The sequence below is a fragment of the Myotis daubentonii genome, chromosome 3, assembly GCF_963259705.1.
Source record: "Myotis daubentonii chromosome 3, mMyoDau2.1, whole genome shotgun sequence".
Lineage (NCBI taxonomy): Eukaryota > Metazoa > Chordata > Mammalia > Chiroptera > Vespertilionidae > Myotis > Myotis daubentonii.
In genome coordinates this window covers 199,393,955-199,420,429 of record NC_081842.1, presented here as the reverse complement: position 1 = coordinate 199,420,429, position 26,475 = coordinate 199,393,955, and the positions used below count along the sequence as shown (strand labels likewise).

Below are 26,475 nucleotides of genomic sequence, written 5' to 3'. Positions count from 1 at the left end.
TGGGTTGTGGGCTTGATCCCCAGTAGGGGGCTTGCAGGAGGCAGCTATTCAATGATCCTCTCTCATCATTGATATTTCTCTCTCTCTCTCTCCCTCTCCCTTCCACTCTGAAATCAAATATATATTTACATATATATATATATATGCACATCGTAAGCACTCAGAGAACTACTATTGTTACTGAAAGCTTCCACCTGAGTACGGAAATTGAGTCCTGAGGAGAGAAAAGAATGCCCAGTCAGGTAGCAAATTCATGATGGAGTTGGGACTGCAATACAAGTTTCCCAGACGGTCATACATGTTCACAGCATGGGGGAAGTGTTGGTGGGAGCGTGCAAGAAAGAAGATTCAGGCGCAAGGCTTTTGGGGCTGAATCACAGCTTCTGAGCGAGAGAAACAAGCTTGACGTGGGTCTTTGTGCAGAGTGACCAGCTCCTTTCGGACCTCCTGAGTTTCTGGCACCTAGAGCTAAAGCCCTTCCTATTGCATCCTGGGAGTGGAGGTTCATCCCCGGTGCATGGAGGGACGTGTAGTCTTTTCCCTCCCCCCGCCTTCCCAGCTTGCCCGCCTCAGAGGCCGCGTCTCTTCATCTTTCCCAGCAAGCCCCGCGCGAGAGCCGGCTACTGATTGGCTGCGGGGAGCAGGCGGCTCTGCCGGCAGCGGTTACCCGGGTTTCCGGTGCGCGGCTACCGCGGGCGAAGCCGTGAGGACGTCGGCTGTGGGGTCCGTCCCGTGGCGGCTGGAGGGAGGAGGCGATCAGAGGGCCCGTAGGCCTGAGCGCTTTCGGTCAGTGGGAAGAGTCACGCAGATTCCGCGCGAGGGCTCGGGCCGGAGGGCAGGGCTGAGGCCTCTGCGCGTGCGCGGGTGTCTGGAGAGCGGGCGGCTCGCGGGGCGTGGGTGGCTGTGCGCGCGGGGGGTGGGAGGGAGGCCCATGTGGGGCCCGGGAGGCGGGGGAGAGGCCAGGAATCGAGCGTCCCGCCACGTCAGTCACCGGCCGGGAACCTATCCCGCGCTCGGCGGAGCCTGCGCGGCCCGCGTTGTGTCGGGAAGAGGCGTCAGGGAGAAGGAGGCCTTTCTTCCCCTGCGCCCGGAGCAGCGCCCCGACTACCTGCCTGTGCACACCAGGCTCCCCTGACCCGCCGGAGACGGAGGGAACCGAGGGTTACCGCCGGGGCAGGCCGGCCAGTGTGTGTTTAGAAGCTTGGTGCATCCGGTATCGGGAATTCCGATCCAGGCTGAGAAGAATTCCGAAGTCTTGGGAAATAGCGAGTGTGCTTGTTTCTATAGGATCGGCTCCTCGCCTCGCACTGCAACCACAATGAAGAACCAAGACAAAAAGAACGGGGCTGCCAAGCCATCAGGCCACACTTCCAACCCAAAAAGCAACCCGGGGCAAGTGGAAGCCGGACCAGCCGGAGCCCAGGGGCCGCCCAGCCGGGCGGCCTCCGCGGCACAAGCCGAAGGTTCCGCCCGCCAGACTCCCGGGAAGACGGAGGGTGTGTGCCAGCCCTGCTTTCCCTGCGGGCCGGGGGAGGAGCTTGCGGTGCGCCAGTCTAGCTTCTGGAGGTAGAGGCCCCGGTGGACTCAGAAAGAAGGAAGTTAGAATGGGCGGGGACAGTGGGGTCTGGGAGATAGGAGAGCCTTGGGCGCTAAGCACAGGAGCAGAAAGAGCTCCTGGGAGAAGGCTCGGGCGGGATGACATCGGGAGCAGTCAAACGAGACACCAGCTGGCAAGTCCAGGTTGGAAACGCCTCCTGTGCCAGGGGGTAACTGCTCTTCATAGTGGAGGCATTTCCGGAACTTTTTTACTATCAAGAGATGATGTTCACTAGGAGGAGAAGGGGGTGGATTAGACATTGAGCTCCTGCTACATGCCATCCCTCTGTGCGGAAGGCTTTACCTGATTTCTTTTATACTCAGAAAAGAAATACGCCTGTCATTTTATAGGTAAATAAACTGAGGCTTACAGAAGTCAGGCCACCTTTAATCCAAACCTGTAAGTTTGGGCCTGAATAAATCCCAACCAGTGGTATCACCTTCTCATTTCACATTCTGCCCTTCCTCCTCCTGTAGGAGCACAGGCCAAAGCCTCTCGGCCTGGGGCCCTCCGTGATGTCTCAGAGGAGCTGAGCCGCCAGTTGGAAGACATCCTGAGTACATACTGTGTGGACAACAATCAGGGGGGCCCAGGTGAGGATGGGGCCCAGGGTGAGCCTGCGGAACCTGACGATGCAGAGAAGTCCCGGCCCTATGCCTCGAGGAATGGGGAGCCTGAGCCAGAGATCCCAGTAGTCAATGGTGAGAAGACCTCCAAGGGGGAGCCAGGCACAGACGAGATCCGGGCAAGTGATGAGATGGGAGACCGAGACCACCGAAGGCCACAAGAGAAGAAGAAAGCCAAGGGTCTGGGTGAGCAGAGGGCAACTACTTGTGAGGCTGGTGAGGGGAGGGTGTTTGGACCTGACCTTTGGGCTAGCCTGCTCTGCTAGGATTCGGAGTAAACCCTGCTTCCCAGTGCAGCGGCCACACCAGCTTAATCACAGCCAGGGCTGTGGGGCCGTCGCATAAAGGTGTGCAGGTTGTTCACTGCACAGGGACTTCTGGCCTTGGGAGCAAGTGAGAAGCGAAATCCAACCTGCTCTCTGAGAAAATGGGGAGCAGGAGACCTGGGGGGACTCCTGTGCCAGGTGGCACCATTTCTCATCGTGCGACCTTAGGCAAGGCTGTTCCCCTTTTTGGTCCTTAGCTATCACTTCTCTACAGTAAGAGAATTGGACTAGACCAGGGTTGAAAACTCAAATAAGCCAAGCTAGCCAAGAAAGTGCCCACTTCATCCAAGGGTTACTGCCACCTGGGTCCCAGCAAGTTGATAGCATGTAAAACTACAGGCCAAGTCTAGTTTTCTTTAAAAAAAATAAAATAAATAAAAAACCCAACCAGAGTTATGTGCAATCTCTAGATTTTTAACAGTTGGCAATTGGTATGCTAGGAGCCAAACAAAACCTATCTGTGGGTTGGCTTCGGCCCGTTGTGCCAGTGATTTGCAGTCTCTCTTGGAGCCTCCCAGGGTTGCCATTGCAGAAGTCTAGTGCTGTGCTATGTACAGTGGCCCTCCAGGGAGACAGAGGGAAGAATCTGACTCAGGCACAGGCATTGCAGGAAAGTAATTTGGGTGAGGGTGGAAGTAGAGGGCTATTGTGTCTTAAAGACTCAGAGTTGGGTGGTATTATACCCATATTTTATTCCCTGCTCACACCCCCTGTCATCCTAATTTAAAGAAAATTTGTTTTTTTTTGTTTTCAATCTTAGGATCAAATATTGGAAGGTATATTCATTTTAAAGTTCCCTGTTTGGCTACTTCTGTTGATAAGAGTTTCATAATTCTTGCCCTGACCAGTTTGGCTCAGTGGATAGAGCGTCGGCCTGCAGACTCAAGGGTCCCAGGTTCGATTCCGGTCAAGGGCATGTACCTTGGTTGTGGGCACATCCCCTGTGGGGGGAGTGTGCAGGAGGCAGCTGATTGATGTTTCTCTCTCATCGATGTTTCTAACTCTCTACCCCTCTCTCTTCCTTTCTTTAAAAAATCAATAAAATATATATATATAAAAAGACTTTCATAATTCTCAAGGAGACCTGTTCCTTTTTGCATCCTTTCTGTTTCAGAGGGGAGTTCCTTGCATTGAAACAGTAGTACTGAATTCATAGATCAGATATACACACACACACACACACATTTTTTTTAAATATATTTTATTTTTTTTTTTACAGAGAGGAAGGGAGAGGGATAGTTAGAAACATTGATGAGAGAGAAACATTGATTAGCTGCCTCCTGCACACACCCTACTGGGGATGTGCCCACAACCAAGGTACATGCCCTTGACCGGAATCGAACCTGGGACCTTTCAGTCCGCAGGCCGATGCCCTATCCACTAAGTCAAACCGGTTAGGGCTTTTTAAAAATATATTTTTATTGATTTCAGAGAGGAAGGGAGAGGAAGAGAGATAGAAATACTAATGATGAGAGAGAACCATTGATTGGCTGCCTCCTGCATGCCCCCCACCGGGAATCAAGCCCGCAACCCAGGCATGTGCCCTTGACTGGAATCGAACCCAGGACCCTTCAGTCCACAGGCCGATGCTCTATCCACTCAGCCAAACCAGCCAGGGCCACACACATATTTAATATCTTTATTGATTTCAGAGAGGAAGGGAGAGGGAGAGAGAGAGAAACATCAATGATGAGAGAGAATCATGGATGGGCTGCCTCCTGCATGCCCCCTACTGGGGATCAAGCCCGCAACCGGGTATGTGAATCGAACCATGACATTCTGGTTCATAGGTTGATGCTCAGCCATGGAGCCATGCTGGCCGGGCAGGAACACCTTTCTTAGACCTGTTGGTAGAGCAGGTAGTTGTTTTTTTCTCCCATTCCTGGTGCTCACCAAGGAGATTCCACAGAGATTCGGTCATTCGTTTTTGTTGTTGTTAATCCTCACCCGAGGATATTTTTCTATTGATATTTAGGGAGAGTAGAAGAGAGGGAAGGACACAGAGAAACATCGATGTGAGAGAAACACATCGATTGGTTGCCTCCTGCACAAGCCCTGACCAGGGCCCGGACCAGGGAGGAGCCTGCAACCCAGGTACATGCCCTTGACTGGAATTGAACCCCAGACCCTTCGATCTGCTGGCCGACGCTCTATCCACTGAGCCAAATCGGTTAGGGCCAGTCATTCATTTAATAAGTATTTGTTCAGCATGTCCTCAGCCAGGGCTGCTAGGGACAGCACTGAGCTGCATTGGTAGGCAGAATTGAGTTGGTTGCAGACCTAATGAAGCACACAGAGTAGCAGGAAAGGCAGCCAGTTCAACAAACAGAAATGTAAAGTACGATAGTGGGCCCAGGCCTGGAGGGGACTCCCAGAGAAAGGGGTGCATGCCTTTGTTCCCTGTACTTTGCAGGAAAGGAGATCACGTTACTGATGCAGACATTGAACACACTGAGTACCCCAGAGGAGAAGCTGGCAGCTCTGTGCAAGAAGTATGCTGAACTGGTCAGTTCTCCCCCTTCTCCTTGCACCCTCTCTGCCTCGGAACATCAGCAGGCCACCCAGTATGGGGTTGAGGGTACAAGGGCAGGTGGGTGGCTTAATTTCAGTTCAACCTCTCTCAGCCTTTTCCGTATCCGACTGGGGGGGGTCTAGTCCCAGCCACCTTTCGGTCTGACAGTACAGTAAGAAGAGAAATTGTACATCCCAGTGCAACAACATTAATCATTTGATTTAATACCCAGTCTGTAGTCACATTTCCCCAATTGTTTAAAAATGTCACTTTGATCAAATCAGGATCCAAAGGAGGGACATTTATTACGTTGTGTTGTTACGACTTTTTCCCTTCTTTACTCTAAAGCAGTTTTCATCGATCTGCCCTGCAGATCAGTTGTCCTGTTCTAGCTTTTTTTTTTTTTTTTTTAATATATTTTATTGATTTTCCACAGAAAGAAAGGGAGAGGGACAGAGAGTCAGAAACATCGATGAGAGAGAAACATCGATCAGCCGCCCCCTGCACACCCCCCACCGGGAATGTGCCCGCAACCAAGGCACATGCCCCCCGACCGGAATCGAACCCGGGACCCCCGAGTCCGCAGGCCGACGCTCTATCCACTGAGCCAAACCAGCCAGGGCCTGTTCTAGCTTTGTGGTGGCATTTAACTTGTTCCTTTAGCTCCTTAGTTCCTGTAAATAAAGTGGAATTTTTCTGGGAAAAGAGAGCAAAAGAAATGAGGGCATAAGGAATTTAAGCTGAGTGAGAAAGAGATTATTTATTTATTTATTTATTTTTTTAAATATATTTTATTGATTTTCTACAGAGAGGAAGGGAGAGAGATAGAGAGCTAGAAACATCGATGAGAGAAACATCGATCAGCTGCCTCCTGCACATCTCCCACTGGGGATATGCCCGCAACCCAGGTACATGCCCTTGACCGGAATCGAACCTGGGACCTTTCAGTCCGCAGGCTGACGCTCTATCCACTGAGCCAAACCGGTTTCGGCAGAAAGAGATTATTTAAAGGAAAGTGAAAGAGTGGTTGGTTCAAAGGCTTGAAGGTCAATAGGGTAGTAGATCTGAGACCTCAGATATGGATTGGAGAGGATGAGCTTGGAAGATACGTGGTGGTCCTGGCTTGGGATGAGGTCTTGTAGGTGGGTGCAGTTCTGAGTGATGACAGAGTTGCCGATTGAAATGTGACTACTCTGAATCTGGATGTGTTGTTAAGTGTAAGACAAAGAGGAGTGATGTCATCTGAGGGCATGAGTGTCCCCTGAATTGGGGGAATGTAATGGTCTGAGAGCTGGGAGAGAAACTGGGATCTGCTGGCTGTGTGCTTCTGTCCTATCTGAGTGTCCATTTCTGTATCCTTGAGGTATGGGGGCCCTAAGGGTTATTGTGAGGAGCAAATGGAGTGCCCACACAGTGTCCGACCTGAGCTATTATGGCTGGAGTTGGGGGAGAGGGCCCGGGTTAGGTCAGCCCAGGGGACCCTGGGTCCCCATGGGAAGAGCCTCCCAGGGTACTCACTTGCCCTCCGGTCCCAGCTGGAGGAGCATCGGAACTCCCAGAAGCAGATGAAGCTCCTGCAGAAGAAGCAGAGCCAGCTGGTGCAAGAGAAGGACCACCTGCGCGGTGAGCACAGCAAGGCCATCCTGGCCCGCAGCAAGCTCGAGAGCCTGTGCCGCGAGTTGCAGCGCCACAACCGTTCCCTCAAGGTAGGCTGGCTGGGCCCCCTAAGACGGACAATTGGTTACCTTAACTTCACTTACCTTGGCAGCTTTTCCCTTAAAAACTAGCACAGGTTTTCAGTACAGAAGTAGATTTCCCCAGTAATGCCCTGATTAGCAAGAACTGCTTCCAACCATTTGAAATGTACTTGTAGTAGGGAAGTTAAAGGCTAAGAATCAAAGAACCCAGAGTGCTTGCCTTCAGGAGTTCTCAACTCCATCATAGTCCCCAGGTAAGCTGGGGTCCAGTGCTGACCAGCAGCTCTTGCCCCAGTGTTGGTCAGTCAGGAATGTGGGTCCTTTCTCCTTGTTCTGCCTTTCCTAGGGTGGGGTCACTGGTTAAAGCCTGGTCACTGCTATGACCTCCAGGTCATACAATTTGGATCAGTAAATATATGGTATTTTGCAACTTGCTTTGCTCGTTTTTAGTTTGTCTTTTAAAACATTACAAATTTAATGTGTTTGATGTAAGATGATAAAAGTATAACAAGTCAAAGGTAATAGTCACCCACTGTCCTCAACCCCAGTGGCCAGCAGAAACTGCTGGGAAGTAAACCTACTAAAATGTAAGTTTAAGTACAACCTTTTAACTTTCCTATCTACATAGAAAATCTTACATACAGTTTTTTAAGTAAAAGTATTATACATGTGTTTTTCCATATCCTATTCCATTTTCTCACTTTACACAACGCTTTATCTTTCCTCCCTGTTGTTATACATAGAGCTATCTCATTCTTTTCAGCAATGTCATTATATGCATATATTGCATTTTATTCCTGTCCTCATTAAGGTATTTTTGGGTAGCTTCCAATTTTTTACTGTTATCCTACATAACAAAAGCCTAATATGCAAATTGACTGAACAGCCTCACGCCCAGTTGCTATGATGTGCACTGACCACCAGGGGGCAGATGCTCAATGCAGGAGCTACCCATAGGCCAGCCAAGGAGGGGAGGGGGCTCCCAATCACCCCGCCAGTCACCCTGCAGATCAGCACTGGTCGCCAGCCAGGCCTGGAGACCCTACCCATGCATGAATTTCATGCACTGGTTCTCTAGTATATAGAGAGTTAGTGAAAATTCTTGTTACATATGTCCCTGTCTAATTACACAGAATTTATCTAAGATAAATCTCAGAAGTGATATGTCCAGATTGCCTTCCCACTAACTGTGTCTGAATGCCTAACTCTGAACAACTTTGCCAAACCTGGGTATTTCTGAATCATAACTACTTGATGGTATGTGGGGGGGGTGGCTGTCAAAGATGAAAGCACATTAAAACAAGACTATTAAGGTAGCTCAGTTATTTAGAGCCTGTCCCAATACCTCAGAGTGTGGGTTTGATCTCTGGTCAGGGCACATACAAGACGCAACCAATAAATGCATTAAGTAAGTGGAACAACAAATCGATATTTCTCTCCCTTTCCCGCCCCCTTCCCTCCCTGTTTCCTTTCCTTTCTCTAAAAATTCACTAAAAAAAAAAGAGAGAGAGAGAGAGACTACTTTATAAGTCTGGAAGCATAGGCTTAGGAGATCGAGAGTTCTTTCGAATGGCTCTTAACAAGGATGCCTGCATTTTCTAGGGAGAGGCTCTCTCACTTGTTGCCCCCTGAGATACCAAAGGGTCCGTTAGGAGCCCCTGTTGCTTGACATCTTGGAGCCTGGCTATTCATCACTTTGAGAGCAGGGAGGACTATTGATAGAGACCATCCCGGGCTAGTTGGGTGGCAGGGGGAGGAGCCTTGCGAGGCTGGCTGGGGAGCAATCGATGATGGAACTGGGTCTGACTTCCCTGCCCAGGAAGAAGGCGTGCAGCGGGCCCGGGAAGAGGAGGAGAAACGCAAGGAGGTGACCTCGCACTTCCAGGTGACGCTGAATGACATTCAGCTACAGATGGAGCAGCACAATGAGCGCAATTCCAAGCTGCGCCAGGAGAACATGGAGCTGGCTGAGAGGCTCAAGAAGCTGATTGAGCAGTATGAGCTGCGAGAGGAGGTGCGTGTTGTGGGCAGCACCTTGGCCAGGGAATTGGAGGTTGTGGGGGTGGCAGGCGCTGGGGCAGCACTTTTCGGGCTTCATTCCATTCTCCTATTCTTTTTTTATTTTTAAAGAGTTTTCAGTATCCATTGATTGATTGGTTTCAGAAAGGAAGGGAGAAGGAGAGAGGGATAGAAACATCAATGATGAGAATCATTGATTGGCTGCCTCTTGCACGCGCCCCCAAATCAGACACATTAATATTTACGCAGTTTATGCCCTGACCGGTTTGGCTCAGCGTTGGCCTGCGGACTGAAAGGTCCCAGGTTCGATTCCAGTCAGGGGCATGTATGTACCTTGGTTGCGGGCCATCCCCAGTGCAGTGGGAGGTGTGCAGGAGGCAGCTGGTCAGTGTTTCTCTCTCATCAGTGTTTCTAACTCTATCTCTCTCCCTTCCTCTCTGTAAAAAATCATTAAAATATATTTTTCAAAAATAAAATATTTACACAGTTTAACTTGTGAGTATACTCACCTACGTTATAATTAGCCATACAAAGGTACAGGTCATGTTTGTCTGCCAACTGACAATTTCAGTTTTCAGAATTTTTTAGAATTTGAAATCCCAGGGGAGGAGCTAGACCTGGGGTCAGTGATCTACTCTAAAGGCTACGTCCTCTGATTCCTTGCTGCTCTTCTGTCCCTGTCACCAGAGTCCCTCTCTTTGGGTCTTCACATGCTTGGCTTTTCTGGGCCTCTGTGTCTTTGTGAAAAGAGAGACTGCCAGCTACCTTACAGTCCCAGACCAGACCCCTTCCTAGGCCCTGGAGGTGTGGTGATAGGTGATAGGTGGGACAGTCCAGTGTGGCAATCATTGTATGCAGGGCCTAGAGGGGCCTCCTCCGGGAACAAGGCTGCTTGTGATGCATGTGGTTTGAGAGGAGTTGGTTTGGTTCCTGTCCTACAGAACTGAAAGACATGGAGGCTTACTGAGCCACCAGAGTGAGGCACCTACTTCAAAACCTGAGGACTTCCCCCTCCTGCACCCCACCCCCCACCTGTTTCCCACCAAGGCAAAATAGATTTGGTACTGCCTGCAGAGGTAGAGCGTCGGCCCCAGGCCCTATGCTCCTCATTTACACCCCACCCCCAGTCAGAATCAGGCACTGCCATCCTGCCCCCTCTGAGCCTCTGCACTTCAGATCACAGGAGACTGAAATTCATGTCCCAAACTGGACACATCCCAAGCCACCTTCCCTTCCTCATTCAGAAAACACATACAATTCCCCTACATCCCTTTTTCACCTTTGTAGCACTTGAGTTCATCACCTTCTCTCACCCGTCCTGGTTCCCAGGGCTCCTCCTGCAGTTAGGACAGCTATTCCTTGCGATATCAAATCTTCACCTATAGATTGAGCAGAGCTCTGCCAATAGAGCTAAGCTGTTGTGTTGGCAGAGGTGTCGTTTTTGCCCTTTCTTCCCACTTACAAGGGAGTCAGGCTATAAAAGTGAGGGTTGTTAGCCTCATGGATTGATCTCTCTTGGGGCTGGAGATTTGAGTATTTATTAATTGACTTCCTGGGAGCTGATTTCATCCGTAACCCCTGTGCTCACCCAGGACTGACTCAGTGGGAGAGAAATAAGGTGAGGTTGGACAGTAGGCTTTCCAGGGACTTGGGCCCGTGTCCTCTGGTACACATGGGAGTCCAGCATGTCAGATTGAGATGGGAGGCTGGGCAGGGAGCCCTGGAGTCTGTAGCCACTAGGCCAGCCTCTCTGAGAAAGGGAAAGGCAGGTCCTAACAGGTGGACCCCTCCCACCATGCTTTCCTGCAGCATATCGACAAAGTCTTCAAACACAAGGACCTGCAGCAGCAGCTGGTGGACGCCAAGCTCCAGCAGGCCCAGGAGATGCTGAAGGAGGCAGAGGAGAGGCACCAGCGGGAGAAGGATTTTGTGAGGCTAAGACTCTGGGGTTGGAGGGTCTTGGAAGAGGTGGGTTGGGTTCTGGCTTAGCTCATAGTCACGTTTGTGTGGGAAAGGTTGGTGCCTGGCCAGAGCAGGGCACCGCTTCCTCAGATACCAGTCAGAGAGCAGGACACTTCAGTGGGTTCTGGTGTGTTTGGCAAAAAACACACACAGCCCCTTGGGGCTTCTACCGAGGTCTGATGTCCTATCTTGGAAATAGCTCCTCAAAGAGGCAGTGGAGTCCCAGAGGATGTGTGAGCTGATGAAGCAGCAGGAGACCCACCTGAAGCAGCAGGTGAGACAATGTATATCTTGACCCTGTGCCTCCAAGGTCACATTGGGACCCGTCCTGGGGACAGGGCAATGGGACCCTCATTCTAGGACTACCTTGAATGCTATGTGACCTTGCTGAGTCTGTTCTCTCTGGACCCGCCCAGCACCTGTGTGGTGGTGACCAGGTGGCTAGGTGAGCTTGAAGGACTTCATTCCTAGTCGGAAGTTCTGCTGCTTTTGAGGGGGTGGGGACAGATGGTTGGTTTTAATTCTATAAATTATATGTAATTCTGGAAGAAACATTTGAAGACAAACATAAAAAAAAAAAAAAACATGTCACCCCAAATCCTGCTTTCTAGGCTTACATGAAGAAAAATGGAATCTTGGAATTGTTGGGTCAGAGGGCCAAGCATGGGTCTGAGTGTGTGGACCAGAAGTGCCCTCTAGGGAAGTTGGGTCTTAACTGTGAGCTTCTTTCTCGCCCAGCTTGCCCTATACACGGAGAAGTTCGAGGAGTTCCAGAACACTCTTTCCAAAAGCAGTGAGGTGTTCACCACATTCAAACAGGAGATGGAAAAGGTAACACTGGCCCAGGCTGGGTATGGCTGCAGGGGTGCCCACTGAGAGCTGTTTACAGTAACAGTGTGATTGACACCAAGGGAGGGACTGTAAGAAGGAATCACACCCTTTCCTCCCTCACCTTCCGGGTTGTCCTGGAGAAGGAACTGCCTTGCCGTTTCCTGTTATTGGCAGTGGGCATTTAACTTGAGAGGTCCTAAGGTGGCACCGGAAGCAGTGGCTGTGTCCTGTACTGCCTTGCCTGCTGCCATGGGACCATTGCCCCACCTTGGGGACACAGATGCAGACAGCTTGTGCCCTGACCATTTCCTCTGCCTGTCACATAACCCAGATGACTAAGAAGATCAAGAAGCTGGAGAAAGAAACCACCATGTACCGGTCCCGGTGGGAGAGCAGCAACAAGGCCCTGCTGGAGATGGCTGAAGAGGTGGGCTGAGTGCACTCTGCGGCCAGGGCTGGGTGTGCAGCTACTGAGTACCAGGCCGTTTTCTGTAGTTCTAGCAGTGAGTGATGCAGCTGGCATGAGGTGGAGCTGGGCACGTCTGTCCAAGTCCAAGGCACTGCCAGCTCTCCCCAGGGGAGGTGGTGAGCCCAGTCATAGGCCTGCAGTGGAAGCAAAGGGAATAAATGGAAGAAAAGAATAAGGAACAAGAAAAACAAATGGTGCCCATGATGTGTGTAGTTTGTATGTGGAGTGGCCCCGATCATTTGATTTTGTGACTTGAGATGTAGGAGAGGAAAGTAACTCTATGCTAGAGTAGCTACTCAGCCAGACCTGCTGAATGTCTGTGCCCTGCCAGTTCATTGAACCTTTCTGTGAGGTTGATGTTAGTAGACGAGTTTAACAGATCAGGAGATCGGCTACAAAACCAAGTACTTTGCCAAGGTCTTCTGGTAGATATATGGAGAAATACATGGTCTCTAAGCCATGCCCCTCCCCTACACCACATTGCCCTCAACTGACAGCCAGGCCTTGGCATAAACCAGGGCTGTTCACTTGAAAGGGGCCAGCTTTGGACTCCAGTCTGTTCCCAGCGTTGTTAAAGTGTGAATGTTTTCTACCAAGTGGCAGTGGCAGGTGGAGGATCGATGGCATGACACTGAAAGGCCCCCTTTCTCTCCCTAGAAAACCCTCCGGGACAAAGAGCTTGAGGGCCTGCAGGTGAAAATCCAGCGGCTGGAGAAGCTGTGCCGGGCGCTGCAGACAGAGCGCAACGATCTGAACAAGAGGGTACAGGACCTGAGTGCTGGTGGCCAGAGCCCCCTCACTGACAGCGGCCCTGAGCAAAGGCCAGAGGCTGCCACTGCCTCCAAAGAGCAGGGTGGCGAGGGGTCCGGGGTCCAAGCACCTATCTCTACAGGAGCCACAGAAGCTCCCTGCTGCCCTGGAGCACCAAGCACAGAAGCGTCAGGCCAAACAGGGCCCCAGGAGCCCACCTCCACCACCGCCTAGGGAGCCTGGCACTAGGGGCATGCTGGGAAGGGAGCAAGCAGCCCAGCCAGGCCTGGCCCATGCAAGGCTCCCACTGCTAAGTAGTCCAGTGCTGAGGCCCAGGGTGCTCTGACCTGGCTGGCATATGACACTGCAGTTTGAATTTCGTGGGTCAGCTTCACGTACATATGACATGTGCAAGGCCTCATACATTTATATCTGTAAGTGTAAAATAGGCTTGCATTGGATGCAGAGCGGGTGTGTACAGATGAAGGCAGTGGCTCTTCTGTGAGCTGAAGAGTCGAAGCGGAGTCGTCATCTGTAGCCGCCTTTAGTGACCCAGCAGGACAGTGACTTGAACATTTCTCTGCCTGACATGAGGCTTAGACCCCTCCCCGCCCTTCAGGGATCATGACAAGTGACACACCCAGGCCTGACTGCGTTTCTCTTGTTGGCAGGGCTTTGGCAGCTCTGGCTCTCCTAGCTCCTCTGGACGCTTCTTTGCTTTTCTTAACCAGGAAAGGGGTCCCCAGACAGAGCCTTGGCAGGGCACTCAGAGCTGGTGATGAAACCACTTTCCTGCCTCAGACAAGGAACCTGGAGAATGTTCTGTGTAAGATGATGTGCTGGTAGGGAGCCCTTTCGGCACTGCTTCCCCTGCCCTGCAGTAGTGCCAGGACCAGGCCAATGATGCTTCTCAGTAGCCTTATCATTCACAGGTGCCTCTCTAGCCTGCACAAATGATTGATGGGATCACCCAAAGGATTCTTTCGGAAGGTTTTTTTTGTTGTTGCACATGACAGTGTTTGTATGGAGGGTCTTCTGAGGAGGGAGGAGGAATACTCTAGCAGTGGTGCCTGGGTTCCTGGCTTCCAGTGCCTCATCCCCCTCTCCACCCCACCCAGCACTTTTGTCATGTGGTGCTTAGGTTCCTGTTGGATGAGATCAAATTGTGAGAGAAAGGAAAGGGCTTTGAATCCTATGGGTTTCAATCCTGGAAGGCCACCACCAATGCCATCACCACTGCCTCCACGTAGCAGTTGCTAGGCCCCAGGAGCAGCTGTTCCCGGTGGCTTTATGAGTCTGTTTCTGCTTCCTGCCCCCATCCCCACTGTGCAGTCCTTGAGATTTGCTCTGGTTCCATTGTCCAAGGAGTAAGAGCTGAGTGTCCTCGGTATCCTACTTCTTCCTGTGTGGGGGCCCCAGCTCTCGTCTGACAATTTGATGGATGAGAATTGACTAACCCCCAGAAATCCACAAAATGACTGCAGATATTCCCATAATCCCCTCCCCTTACATGTTCCTCTATACTTAAAGTTCTGCTGGTTGCAAACTTGCCTAAGGTATTAGGCCACCTTCATACAGAGCAATTTTCTGGAACAACAGGTGAGTCTTGGGTCAGGAAGCAGAGCTCTGCTGGGCTTGGGGACTGTCCCATCTGCAGCGGGGCCTGGGCTTCTGTAGCTGAGGGAGCCACAGACCAAGGTGGATGAAATGGTTGAGCTGATGCTGTATTTTCTTAAAGCTAATTCATCATCATAGAGGTTCTTTCATCTTGCACAACTAGCCCACGCTTTCAGCCCTTAAATCCCTCTTATAAAATAGGTTCATGAAGAGTATTAAGTATTCCTTGTTCTGGCTTTGACCAGAGATGGCAAATGAAAGGTACACCATTTCTCTGCTTCATAGTAGGTACCACTAGTCTCTGTTCAGAGTTTTTCCTGCTCATTCTTGGTATTTCATTTCTTGAGGTTCCCTCAGCAGCCAGTGCTGAGACCTGTTTGCCATCCCTGGCTGAGATATTGCTCTCCTGTGGAGAAGTGTCTTCCCCTCTGAAATGGGTGTGTCTAGAATGGTCCCTGAACATGCCTCTTCCTGTTCCAGTAAGGCTCCCTCACTCATGCCGGGTTGAGGTACTCAAGAACTGCCCCATACAGGGTTTGCTGGGCTGTGGAAGCATTGGGAGGAGGCAGACGCTTTTGCCCACCTCTTTAAAGATCAGGTAGACCTGCAATAGCCCACATGATTGCCTGCCTCACTTCACCTACCTCTTAAGGCCCATGGGGTTAGCGGGGAGGGAGCCCAGTGTGATGGGGTGGGAACTCAGCACAACAGCTCTCTGAAACCAAGTCGAGCTACAGTGAGCAAGGTGGCCTCAGCTGGGCTTCCGGGTCAGAAATAATAGGCCCTGGGCAGGGTAGAGCCGTTGCTCTCAGCTCTGGGCATCCTGGCCAGGCTGTAGGTAGGGATCCCATTCCTCTAACTCCATTGACCAAATTGTAATCACTACAGCTGTTCTGCTTGCTCCGCTTTCCAAAGTCAGCCCAGGTACCTGGGTGCTGCCAGCCAGGAGCCTGGCCAGATGCAGGGGATGTGGCCTCTCTGAAGGCCAGTGCCTTCCTCACTAGGGCAGGTCCCATGCACATGACCTCAGTTCTAGGACCAAGAGCTGTGTTGGTTTCTTGGATTGCTAGCTTTTCCTCCAGGGGACCACAGCAGGCGAGGCTCACAGCCCAGAGCCCTTGGCTCTGCTGACAGTTGTGTTCAGACCTTGTCCAGCTGAGAGCTTCATGTACACCAGATTCTAAGAGGTGTCAACAGCACTTTCTTGTTTGTTTTCCATGAGGTTTTTGGACCATGGGCTGAGCTCAGGCACTTTTTTCTGTAAGAGAATGTTATGTCTGTAAAGATGGTTATTTTCCCTCCTCTACCCCAACTGTGGTTGCCCTGGTGTCTAGGGGAGGGCCAAGGCCTGCTGAGCTGATTGTCCAGCTGCCCCAGCCCTCCCACCTTGCACAGCACAGAAGGTCACCCCAGGGACAGCCAGGTACCCACCTCCTGGGGGAGGGGTGCTGCCATCTGTCTCTAACTGCTTCCCTTATGGCCCACCTTGGCCTCCCACATTTGTTTGAAGCTGTGCTGACAGCTTTTTTTTTTTTTTTTTTTTTTTTTGGTATTCACAACAGCCAGGGACTTGATTTTGATGTATTTTAAACCCTATTAAATAAAGAGTCTGTTGCCTTATTGCTTCTGTCCTGACCTTTGTGGTCATTCGGGCTTGTGAATCCATCCAGCCATCAGTGATTTGTCTGGATCTGCTGCCAAGTCTGGCTGTGCCCTGATACCCTGCATCTTCCAGAGTGCCCTCCCTCCCTTCCAGCTTAGGACACACAGACTCACTGGAGCTGCCCGAGTGGAGCCCTTGGCAAAGCTGACATGATACACATATGTGTGGGAGCACCGGAGATGATTCTCACAAAGTCAAAAATTGGCCCTACCCTCAGAGGGCTCACAGGCTGGTGAGGGGAAAAGGGATGTTGGGATGTGGAAGGGGTGGTTGTCCTATGGGACCAAAGAGGAGGAAGGCCCTGTCCCCTTCAGCAAGAGAATAGGGGTGGATACCTGGAAGGGCCTATGGCCCAAGGAGCAGGTAGAAGTTCGATAACCATTTAGTACAGAGGTGGGGGAACCTTTTTTTGCTAAGGGTCATTTGCATATTTGTAACATTTGCTTAATATAATTCACTTAATATACATTTGTATTGCTATGAAAAAAGCTCTTAGATTTATTGAATTTTGAGTCCTGCCTATGATTGCCTTGGCAGGCCATGCCAACTTATTTCATGGGCCTTATACAGCCTGCAGACCGGACGTTCCCCACCCCTTGTTTAGTAACAGTGGTTCAATGCAGGTGCCCTGGAAGGGGTGGAAGAGATGATGCAGGGGCCAAATAAGTCACCAAGAGCCGGTGTGCCAGATTTGGGCTATATCCAGGGAGACCACTGAAGGTCTTTAGGGAGGGTCCATAGGAATGCAAAATAAAGGGCAACAGAAAGCTAGGCACATGGTGAGGTCCAGATTAGACAAGTGGCATCACTACTATCTGGGCTGTCTGCCATGGGCAACATCTCTTGGCACCAGCCCACCAGGGACCTCCAGGTCCCTTTCCTTTGATTTTGTGTGTTCTTTGACCACAGTCTGCATATAGTTCTTAAGAATGAACTGGTTTCAGCCTGACTGGGTGGATCCATTGGTTGCAGCATCATCCCCCTGCACCAAAGATTGTGGGTTCAGTCCCTGGTCGGGGTCAGGGTGCATACAGGAGGCAACTGATTAATGTTTCCCTTTTTTCTCTCTCTCAGTAAAAATCCTCCGGTGAGATTAAAAAAAAAAAAAAAAAAGAATGAACTGGTTCCTTATACGCTCCTGCTCACCCACCCCAAGCTCCTATATGGGACACATGCCGGATGTCTCACCCAGCACCCTGTTCTCTCTGGGGCCTGGGCTGTTCATCACAAAGGACCATACATGAATGGCCAACCAATGACAAACCAAGTGCCCTTCCCTCCACGTCTCCACAAGTAGATGTGTCCACGCTGTGTAACAGTCCCCACGGAGCCCCTGCCCCTTCCAGTCAGGGTTCTAATGGGTTGATATTTTTCTGTGCTGGCCACGTTGGTTCGAAAGATCCTTTGGAGGGGGCAGGGGAGACCGCCTCAACTGGGAGCTCTGAGCAAAGCAGCCCTAAGTATTACCACCCTAGAGGTGCTCCCGGGCCCTCTGCCACTTTCCCACAGGAGCCTGGTGCCATTCCTGCAGTTCTGTAAGGGCGGAGGGGGCCTTCCAGCTGTCCTGTCTGCCTGTGCAGGCCCGTCTCAGGTCCCTGCTTATCGAACAAGTCCTGACCTACTAGTAATGTCTCCCCTTCAGGAGCAGTCTGGGCATTGAAAGCACCTGGGAAAGAGCCTTGCTGGGGAGCCTGCTGAAACAGCGCCTCGCCCCTCCCTAACTCAGCCGCCCCTCCCTAACTCAGCCGGAGGCCAGGCCCGGGGACGCTGCCCCGGCCCCTCGGGAGAGGATGGGGGGTGGGGGGAGCAGCTGTGTGCACTGCCCAGGGCAGCTATTTGAGCCTGTAGGGCAGCCTGTCTCCTGTTGCATCAGATGCTTCTCTGAGGACCTGAGCTGGGAGCCTCTGCCAGGTCTTTAAATAGCTGCCCCACTGATCTCCTGGGGCAGCAGGGGGTGGGGAAGTGTGTCAGCCTCCAGGCCTGCAGTCGAACGCCAGGTTTCCATTCCCCGATGCCCCGCTCCCAGGTCTCCTGGGCCTGGGGGTGGGCCTGTCCTGTCACCTCATCAGTGACTGAGTACAGCCCCCAGCGCTGTACCAGCGAGCAGTGTCTGGTGTTGTGGGAGGAGTGCCACTGCCCTCAAAAGACTATTGTTGACTGTTGGTAAAAGGAGACGATGACGGGATCTTCCGCCAGGGCTGTGATGAGGGTTAAATGACCATAAAGTGCTTAAAGGGGTCCTGAACTCACTTGATGGATCATGTCTTCTCCCAGTTTCTTCCTGTTGCTGCTGCCCTGGTGCTTCGTCCATGCTTTTATTTATGTCCATTCACATTCCCTCTCTTCCCTCTCTGCATTCTTCTTCCTGACAAAGCCACCACCATTTTGTGAGACTATAGTTTCTCTCCAAAACAGATGGGAAAGTGAAAGGATTTTTAGATTGCCATCACACAACATCGTAGTCACCCTGTTCAGGTGAGGAGGTAAAGTCTTGAGAGGAACAGCATAATAAATGTGGAGACGCTCTCCCATCTTACCCCACCACCAGCGATAAAGGTCACTTTCTCTTTAAATGCAAATTACCTCCTGCCGGCTCCGCTTCCACCCCTCCAGTTCCCTGTTCCCGGTAGGAGAGTGCTGAGGGCGGAGGAACACACACGGAAGCATCACTCCAGACCCCAAACCTCCAGGTCTGTTGCCCCGGGGAGTGGGGTGGGTCAGAATGACACTCCCTTTGAGATCCTGGCTCCTGAGCTGAGCGATCCACTTGGCACAGGTTTTGGGGGTTGAGTGGGAAATAGGTCCCAGGCTGTGCCCAGCGGTTCCTGGGGAGCAGAGGCGCCCACTCCAATTCTTCTATCAAGTCCCTAATTGGGTCAAGCTGCCGCAGGTCTCCCCTCTGCCACACCCCCTAATGCCAACCAGCCATGTGCCGATTTAAATGCCCCCCAGCACCACCACCATCCCAGAGTGCAGAGCAGGCTTGGTGGTGGCAGCCTGGAAGGAGCAGCTGGGGGGGGGGGGGGCCAGAAAGGGCCCCCAGACCTCCCTGGTGAGGACCTCAACAGACCTGGGTTTGCGGGCGGAGCTGGGCTGGAGGCCCAGCAGCCAGCCACAGGCCAGCCATTGTTGGGGCCAAGGCAGCCAGCTGCTGCCCACCACCCACCCCAGCGAAGCCAAGCAGGGACTTTCTGAGTGGGGAGGGTGAAGCAGCTGGAAGCATGTCCCAGGGAACTTCTGAGAGTTGCCTGGTGTTTGGGTTTGGGAGTAGATGGAGGAGGGGGTGCAAGCATCTAAATGGGGGAAAACCCCACAGAGCCCTGCCCTGCATGCCACCTTTTCTCCCGCCGATATCCATCCTCTGGTGGTTAGTGTGTGGCACACCCACACCTGGGTCACCTCCCATGCAGATGCTCCCAGCTTCTGCCTAAGCAGTTGACATACAGAACATGGCCTGGCTAAGACACCCCTAATCCTGCGGAGCTCCTGCCAGCTCACCTCCGCTGCGCTGCCTCTCCCTCCCTCCACATTTCCTCTGCCAGCTCCGCGCCCTCAGCTACGGGGCAGGGAACTCCAGCAGCCTCTGGAGAATCCTACCTGATGCAGCCCTTTCAGGCAGGGCTGGAGGACAGGTGGGGACCCGAGTGGGCTCAGAAGGTCCTTCAAATACAGACCCGTGACCCCAACAGTAGGCGCTGGCATTGGGCCCGGCCCATACCGGACAGATGAGAGGACAGATGTGAAGGGATAGTTGGAAAGCCCCAGGGCCTTCCTTTGCAGCTCTCGGGGCTTGGCAGGTGAAGGGATGACTTTGCTTCTCAGATCTCAGTGGGGCTGCCTCCCACCCAGGGCCTGAGGCCCAGCCAGCATCAATGGAGGACAAGAAGAAGAAAAGGAGTCCCAAACCCTGCCTGACCCAGCCGGCTGCGGCCCCAGGAACACTCCGCAGGGTCCCTGTGCCCACCAGCCACAGTGGCTCCTTGGCCCTGGGCCTCCCTCATCTGCCGTCCCCCAAACAGAGGGCCAAGTTCAAGAGGTGGGTACAGAAGGAAGGGGCAAGAAGGGAGGGACCCTAACTCTAAGCTGAGCACTATGGTCAGGAAGGTAAAGGGGCCTTGGCCTTTAGGTACTGAGCAATAATTGATGCTTCCCCTGGGGTTGCCCCTGAGAACCCAGTGCTCAGGCCCAGTGTCTATCCTCAAGTGTGTGGGGAAAGGCTGGGTGGGTCACAGTGTGATGACTGAACCTCGGAGCAGGGAGTGGGCAGCACTGCCTGCCAGGAAGTGAGAGTCAAGGCTGGGGGGTACACTGGACAGGGAGAATGTTCTAAGGGGCTTGCTTGGCATAAGAAAGAAGAAAAATACTGCCTGGAAAGTTCCAGGAACCACAGGTGGTTTGGTGGTCCTGGAGTGTCATAGGTAGGAAATGGTGAGGAGCTACTCAGGTATACAGTTAGAATTATTTGCCTAATTTTTAAATTAAATTTATTGGGGTGGCATTCTTTAATAAGATCATATAGGTTTCAAGTGTACATTTCTCTGATACATGATCTGTATATTGCATTGTGTGCCCACCACCCAAAGTCATATCACCTTCCGACACCATATATTTGGCTCCTTTCCCCTTTACTAACCCATCCTTCCCTCTGTAACCACCATACTGTTGTGTGTGTCTGTGAGTTTCAGTCTTATATCCCACATATGAGTGAAATCATATGGTTCTTAGCTTTCTCTGATTGACTTATTTCACATAGCATAACATTCTCAAGGTCCATCCAGGGCTTAATATTTTTTAATGATTGGGAATCTGCATCCTACCCTATAATGTGTCCCTGTGTGTTCTTTCTCCAACTGCTATGTTTCCCTATGGCTTTGACATCCCCTGCCTTAGGAGCATCTTTAGGGACAGCCACAGTGGGTATAGCTGAAGCTCTGGACTGGGGAAGGAATAAGAAGAAATGCAATTGGAGAATGGGATTGCAGATGGGGCCCAGGCTGAGAAGGTCGTTAGGTGTCGTTCTAAGGGCAATGGAAAATTCAAAAGTTTTTAAAGGCCCTGACCGGGTAGTTCAGTTGGTTAGAGCATCTTCCTGATACACCAAGGTTGCAGTTCAATCCTGGTCAGGGGACATAGAAGAATCAACCAATGAATGCATAAATAAGTAGAACAGAATCAATGTGTTTCTCTCTCTCTCTCAAAATCAATCACAGTTTTTAAATAGAGAGTGTCAGAAAGATATTATGGGGAGAGGTAAGACAGCTCTCATGGCAATAAGGGAGTAACTGTCCCCAAATTCACCGAGAACCAGTGAGGACAAGTGATTCACTCAGGGTCACAGGAGGAATGAGTGGGGGCTCAGACAGGAACCCAGGAGCCTCCTTCCAGGCATGGTTCTGACTTTATCATTGTTAGGAAAAAAAAAACTTATTTTGACTTCTTACCCTCATCCCTCCTCACCCTCCCTTCCTATTATCAGTCCTGGTACCCAGCGCAGGGCCAGAAGAACAAACATCCATTTATGTTGATGAGTGGATAGGAAGATGAGTTAGTGTACAGACAGATGGCACAAAAGACCTGGGGGTGCCTGGCTGCCTCTGCCCTGTGACCTTGGTCATGTCCACTCCACCCAGGGTAGGCAAGGAGAAATGCCGCCCGGTGCTGGCCGGAGGTGGGGGTGGCTCTGCAGGCACCCCCCTGCAGCACTCGTTCCTGACTGAGGTGACCGATGTTTATGAGATGGAGGGAGGACTGTTGAACCTGCTCAATGATTTCCACTCAGGCCGGCTACAGGCCTTCGGTGAGTCCTGGGAGTTGGGTTTAGAGGGTATCTGTGTGGTGTGTGTGTGTGTGTGTGTGTGTGTGTGTGTGTGTGTGTGTGTGTGTGTGAGGGGGTGGGGGGCGCGGCTAGAGGGCCTGGTCTCTGGTGAGTGGCTGGGGCCAAGGTCCCGAAGTTGCTCCCAGGGCTCAGACAGGTGCTGTCCAGGGAAGGAATGCTCCTTCGAGCAGTTGGAGCACGTGCGGGAGATGCAGGAGAAGCTGGCCCGGCTGCACTTCAGCCTGGACGTGTGTGGGGAGGAGGAGGAAGAGGAGGAAGAAGAGGACGGGGTCACTGAGGGGCTGCCTGAAGAGCAGAAGAAGACCACGGCTGACCGCAACCTGGACCAGCTGCTTAGCAATGTGGGTCCGGGCTGGGTGCTTTGATTCCTGGGGGCAAAAGGGGGTGGGGGAGGTACTGCTCTTAAGGCCATTATTGACCCCTGGGTGAAAAGCTGGGGGTGCATAAAGCTAAGAGCTCTGAGTCTCTCAAGCCCACGAGAAAATGGCACTCAGAACATCTGGGGTTTGGCCTGGTGCCCCTTCTGACAGGAATGTCTCTCTCTCCACAGCTGGAAGATCTTAGTAATTCCATGTATCCTTTCCCGGGCCTGTGTATGCGTATGGGCCTCCCAGAGATGGTATCACTTTCCTCTTCCCTCCCACCCTCCAGGAGTGTTTACTATAACATCACCGCCACACTCTGATGTCCTACTAAGTCAGAGTTAGCCACAGACTACCCCACCCGGGAAAAGGAGTGCAGGAAGAATTTCCCAAATATTAGGAAAAAGTGGTTGCAGGGAGTATGTTTTACCTACTTAGCCAAAATCTTTGCAAGCACTTTAGCTGACACCAATCCATGGCAAAGCTTGTCTAATGTCTTCCTAATCTTTCAGCACTCAATTATTTTCAGTGATTTAGATGATCTCCCTACCTAGTCCTGGTCAGAAATAGTGCGGGTGCAGACACCTGTGGGATCTACTAGATCAAAAGAGAATGGGCTAAGCCACCTAGCAAGAAGGGCCGATGAAGACTGCAACCTCAGCCCTGGCTGGTCTGGCTCAGTGGGTAAAGCTAAGGCCTGTGGACTGAAGGGTCCCAGGTTTGATTCTGGTCAGGGGCACATGCCCAGGTTGCAGGCTCTCTCCCCAGTGGGGGCCGTACAGGAGGGATGGATCAATGATTCTCATCATTGATGTTTCTCTCTCTCTCTCCCTCTCCTTTCCTCTCTGAAATCAATAAAAATATATTTTTTTTAAAAAAAGACTGCAACCTCAGACCACCCCAGAGTCCCTTGCACTGCCCCTTTCGCAGTTGGAGAGCCAGCCTGTGCAGGATGGGAAGGTGGGGCTGGAAAGACCGGGTCTGCAGTGTCCAATCCTTGACTGACACAGACAGAAGCTGCACCTGGCCGAGAATGCGGAGCCTGAGGAGCAGGCGGCGGTGTAGGTGTCGGACCGACCCCGGACTGCCCCCGCTCATTCCCTTCAAACTGTGACTTTTTACAGACTCGACTGCGTATTCTGTGGCCCCCCAGGTGCTATGGGGAGGGGGGCGTTACATGGAATTAAACCAGAATGAACGAACGCGGCTCCGTGTCCTCCCTCTCTCATCGCGTCTTTCTCGGGTGGAGGCCCCGGCGGGGCAGATGCATCCCCGCGCAACCCACTTCCGGTTCGGCAGGTCCGGCTCCCGGAGGCCGGAATCCCAGTGCGGCCCCGGAGGGCGCGGAGGCTCGGACTCATCCCGCCCAGGCCGGAGGGGAGGTTGTCCCGGAGACGGCGGGGCGGGCCTCGCTCGCCAGCCCCGGGCGCGGACTAGTGACGCACGAGGCAGGCGCCGGCGGCCGCGCGGGGCAGTTGGCACCCAGATGGAGTGGGAGCGGTTGGTTCGGAAGGTGGTGGTGCTGCAGGTACCGGGCGGTCGGGTGCACATGATGACCCCCATGGACCTCGGAGATACCGCCCTGAGGAAGGCTGGGACCCAGGGGCCCCCACGCGCTCCCAGCACACGCTCTTGGGGGACCATGGAAACGGTGGGAAGGACCTTAAGACGGGATCCAGCCCGGAGCCCCAGCGCACAGCGTCGCCTCTCCTTCGCCCGTGGCCACGGGGTGACCTCCCCAGGAGAACCCCAGAGGATGCCTCCACCTTAGCAGTGATGAGGCTTTCTTTCCCCACCAGGCCTGCGTCCGGGGTTTCCTGGTCCGACGCCAGTTCCAGAGTCTCCGAGCAGAGTATGAGGCTATTGTACGAGAGATCGAGGGTGATCTGGGCACCCTGCAGTGGACTGAAGGCTGGATTCCCAGGCCGCAGTTCCTCCCACAGGTAGTGCACACCCCAGAAGGAGGGACCTGGGCAGGGGAGTCAAAGGCATGGTGGACTCCACCCTTCCTGCTGACAAGCTTTTCTCAATGGAAAAGGCAGCAGCAGGCTTACTTCCCCACACCCCAGTCCCGAATCTCCCCCCACTTGTAAGCCGAAGGCACCCAGATACTTAGAGGTTTAGCCCTGGGGCACTCATACCTCTCCGATTTCTCAGAAGGCAAAATCCCATCGGAACTGGAAAGCTGGAGAGAGGGTACCACAGTCAGAGCAGGAACTATGGAGTTGCTTCCCATGTAAGGAGCCTGAGAGAGAGATGCTGCTGAAGAAGTCCGGAGAGAGCTCAGCAAACTCAGAAAGTCTTCACCGCAGAGATGACAGCTCCTGGCTTCGGGATCAGCAAAGCAGGAAAACCAGGAAACCCAGCCAAGAGGAGACTGAAGCTATGCCAAGGATGGAGAACCCAGGTACCTCTCTGCCTAGATCAGGGCAAGCCCCTGACCCTCTATGGGCCTCGGCTTTCCCACCTAAAAAGTGAAAGGCTTTTTTTAAACTATATTTTGTATTGATTTCAGAGAGGAAGGGAGAGGGAGAGAGAGATAGGAACATCAATGATGAGAGAGAATCACTGATTGGCTGCCTCCTGCATGCCCCCACTGGGGACTGAGTCCACAACCCGGGCATGTGCCCTTGACCGGAATCGAACCCAGGACCCTTCAGTCTGCAGGCTGATACTCTATCCACTGAGCCAAACCGGCTAGGGCGTGAAAGGCTTTTTCTAGATAAGTTGCACCCCATCTCCTTCCTTTTGCCTAGTTGAGGGCAACTCGTGGGTGGGCAGGAGGAGGGTGCTAGGGTCTAATGCTAGGTCACTGCCCAGGATTTACACCTTAAGACTTTCTCCCATTCCTCCCTCCTTCAAGAAGCTGCAGGTCCAGGACTGCCCCACAGTCCAACAGAGCTCCAGGAGCTCCAGTACCAGCGCAGCCACTTGGCCATGGAGCTGCTGTGGATACAGCAGGCCATCAATAGCCGTAAGGAGGTAGGCACTAACTTGGAACCCTTTGTGCACATGTAGAGACTAGGGTGGCAGTGAGGGAAAGGCCTCCTGCCATGCCCTTGCAGGCCTGCCTGGTACAGTGTTTGTTCTCTTCCCAACAGTACCTAATTCTCAAACAAACACTGGGATCCCCAGAGGCAAGGTTAGACCACGGGGGACAGACCTGTGAAAGAGCTGGGTCACAACCAGGCCCCCCACTGGAAGACCAGTACTACAGAGACAGGACAACTGGAGAGCAAGACCATGCAGATGACTCTTGCTGGAGGCTCAGATCACAACCTCACAAATCCCCAGAAAGACTGGCCACTACAGATGAAACCACTACTGGGGCCAAGTTCAGGGACCCAAACCGCAGGAGGGCTGGACCACAGCTACCCACACCATCAGATAAGCAGGCCATAGAGAACAGGGTCACCAAAGAGCCACATCCTGGGGAACAGACCTTTGGAGGGACCTGCCTACAGCTGACAAAACCGGAGGACCAGACACCCACAGGCCTCAAACCTAAGGGCCCCTGTTCTGGAAAGGCCAGAACACAGCTGCCCAGACTCTGTGTGGACCCAAATATTGAAGATAAGTCTCCCAGAAGGTCAGATCACAAAGAGCCTAATTGCCAAAGAGCTAGGCCACGAGAGCTGGGCCTCTCAGAGGACCGGGTCATCTGGGGTGGGACTTTGGCAGAACATGGTACCCTGGATCTCTGGAAGACCAAACCGCCCAGGCCCAGACCCCCGGTAATAAAAGCTCCAGAGGTAGAGCTTCCAATGAGCCTAGCCCTGAAGGATGGAAAAACCAGAGGAATGGACCGTGGAGATCAAGGCCACGTGAGAAACGGTCTTCTACAGGGTAGATAGCATAGGAGAGAACCGCTGGAGGGAGAGGCTGTGGGAAACAGGACCAGCAGGCTAGACGCTGGGGGAGCCAGGGCTGATATGAAAGGGCAAGGAGACAGGTCCCCGGTACCAGTTCTACCTCCTGCCCCTGGTTCTTGGTGGCCAGTGGGGCCAAGAGAAGCTGGAGCAAAGAGTTGGCACCAGTACAGGGAGAGGAGGGAGAAGGACACCCTTTCATCCTTTATCTGGGTTCAATCCAAATTTCAGGACAGGGGAGTTACCTGGGTAAGTAAAAGGGGAGACCTGATGGAAAATAAAGGTTTTCCTTGGATTCTGAGCCTCATTGCATTCATTTGCTGCCTGTGGTCAGAACTG

The 26,475-nt window shown here is 52.5% G+C and overlaps 3 protein-coding genes and 1 long non-coding RNA gene across 6 annotated transcripts; 3 read left to right on the top strand and 1 right to left on the bottom strand.

Moving 5' to 3' along the window:
• Nucleotides 1-626: 626 nt before the first annotated feature.
• TXLNA (taxilin alpha) lies at nucleotides 627-16,026 on the top strand. 2 transcript variants are annotated; one of them, XM_059690366.1, is made up of 11 exons: nucleotides 627-763; nucleotides 1,288-1,496; nucleotides 2,074-2,409; nucleotides 4,963-5,054; nucleotides 6,597-6,767; nucleotides 8,578-8,772; nucleotides 10,587-10,706; nucleotides 10,939-11,013; nucleotides 11,478-11,570; nucleotides 11,902-11,997; nucleotides 12,697-16,026. In XM_059690366.1, the coding sequence occupies exons 2-11, from the start codon at nucleotides 1,319-1,321 to the stop codon at nucleotides 13,021-13,023; spliced, it is 1,683 nt and encodes a 560-aa protein (XP_059546349.1). In that variant the 5' UTR covers nucleotides 627-763; nucleotides 1,288-1,318; the 3' UTR covers nucleotides 13,024-16,026. The 2 variants fall into 2 exon arrangements, with proteins under 2 accessions (XP_059546349.1, XP_059546348.1); XM_059690365.1 differs by having other exon boundaries at nucleotides 627-786.
• On the bottom strand, nucleotides 10,049-18,564 carry LOC132231381 (uncharacterized). The gene is made up of 2 exons (XR_009452045.1): nucleotides 18,320-18,564; nucleotides 10,049-12,173 (listed from the first exon to the last, which is right to left on the bottom strand). It is a non-coding gene; the product is annotated as an uncharacterized LOC132231381 (long non-coding RNA).
• Nucleotides 18,565-18,652: 88 nt separating this feature from the next.
• Nucleotides 18,653-23,469, top strand: CCDC28B (coiled-coil domain containing 28B). Of its 2 annotated transcripts, none has more exons than XM_059690370.1 (6): nucleotides 18,653-18,759; nucleotides 19,892-20,105; nucleotides 21,700-21,866; nucleotides 22,053-22,246; nucleotides 22,456-22,478; nucleotides 23,278-23,469. In XM_059690370.1, exons 2-6 carry the CDS (start codon nucleotides 19,942-19,944, stop codon nucleotides 23,330-23,332), a joined length of 603 nt encoding a protein of 200 aa, XP_059546353.1. In that variant the 5' UTR covers nucleotides 18,653-18,759; nucleotides 19,892-19,941; the 3' UTR covers nucleotides 23,333-23,469. The 2 variants fall into 2 exon arrangements, with proteins under 2 accessions (XP_059546353.1, XP_059546354.1); XM_059690371.1 differs by having other exon boundaries at nucleotides 18,706-18,759; nucleotides 19,850-20,105.
• A 208-nt stretch (nucleotides 23,470-23,677) lies between these two features.
• On the top strand, nucleotides 23,678-26,437 carry IQCC (IQ motif containing C). Its single transcript, XM_059690368.1, is given in 6 exon segments — nucleotides 23,678-23,795; nucleotides 24,067-24,210; nucleotides 24,425-24,674; nucleotides 25,131-25,249; nucleotides 25,369-25,987; nucleotides 25,990-26,437. Coding segments are annotated over 6 exon segments (1,302 nt in total). The 5' UTR covers nucleotides 23,678-23,753; the 3' UTR covers nucleotides 26,118-26,437.
• Nucleotides 26,438-26,475: the final 38 nt, after the last annotated feature.

Coding starts and splice junctions, on each gene's coding strand:
- TXLNA (XM_059690366.1), top strand. CDS start 1,319: ATGAAGAACCAAGACAAAAAGAACGGGGCTGCCAAGCCATCAGGCCAC. Junction 1,497..2,073: donor GACTCCCGGGAAGACGGAGG/GTGTGTGCCAGC, acceptor CTCCTCCTGTAG/GAGCACAGGCCAAAGCCTCT. Junction 11,998..12,696: donor TGCTGGAGATGGCTGAAGAG/GTGGGCTGAGTG, acceptor TTCTCTCCCTAG/AAAACCCTCCGGGACAAAGA.
- CCDC28B (XM_059690370.1), top strand. CDS start 19,942: ATGGAGGACAAGAAGAAGAAAAGGAGTCCCAAACCCTGCCTGACCCAG. Junction 20,106..21,699: donor CAGAGGGCCAAGTTCAAGAG/GTGGGTACAGAA, acceptor CACTCCACCCAG/GGTAGGCAAGGAGAAATGCC. Junction 22,479..23,277: donor GAAGATCTTAGTAATTCCAT/GTATCCTTTCCC, acceptor TGACTGACACAG/ACAGAAGCTGCACCTGGCCG.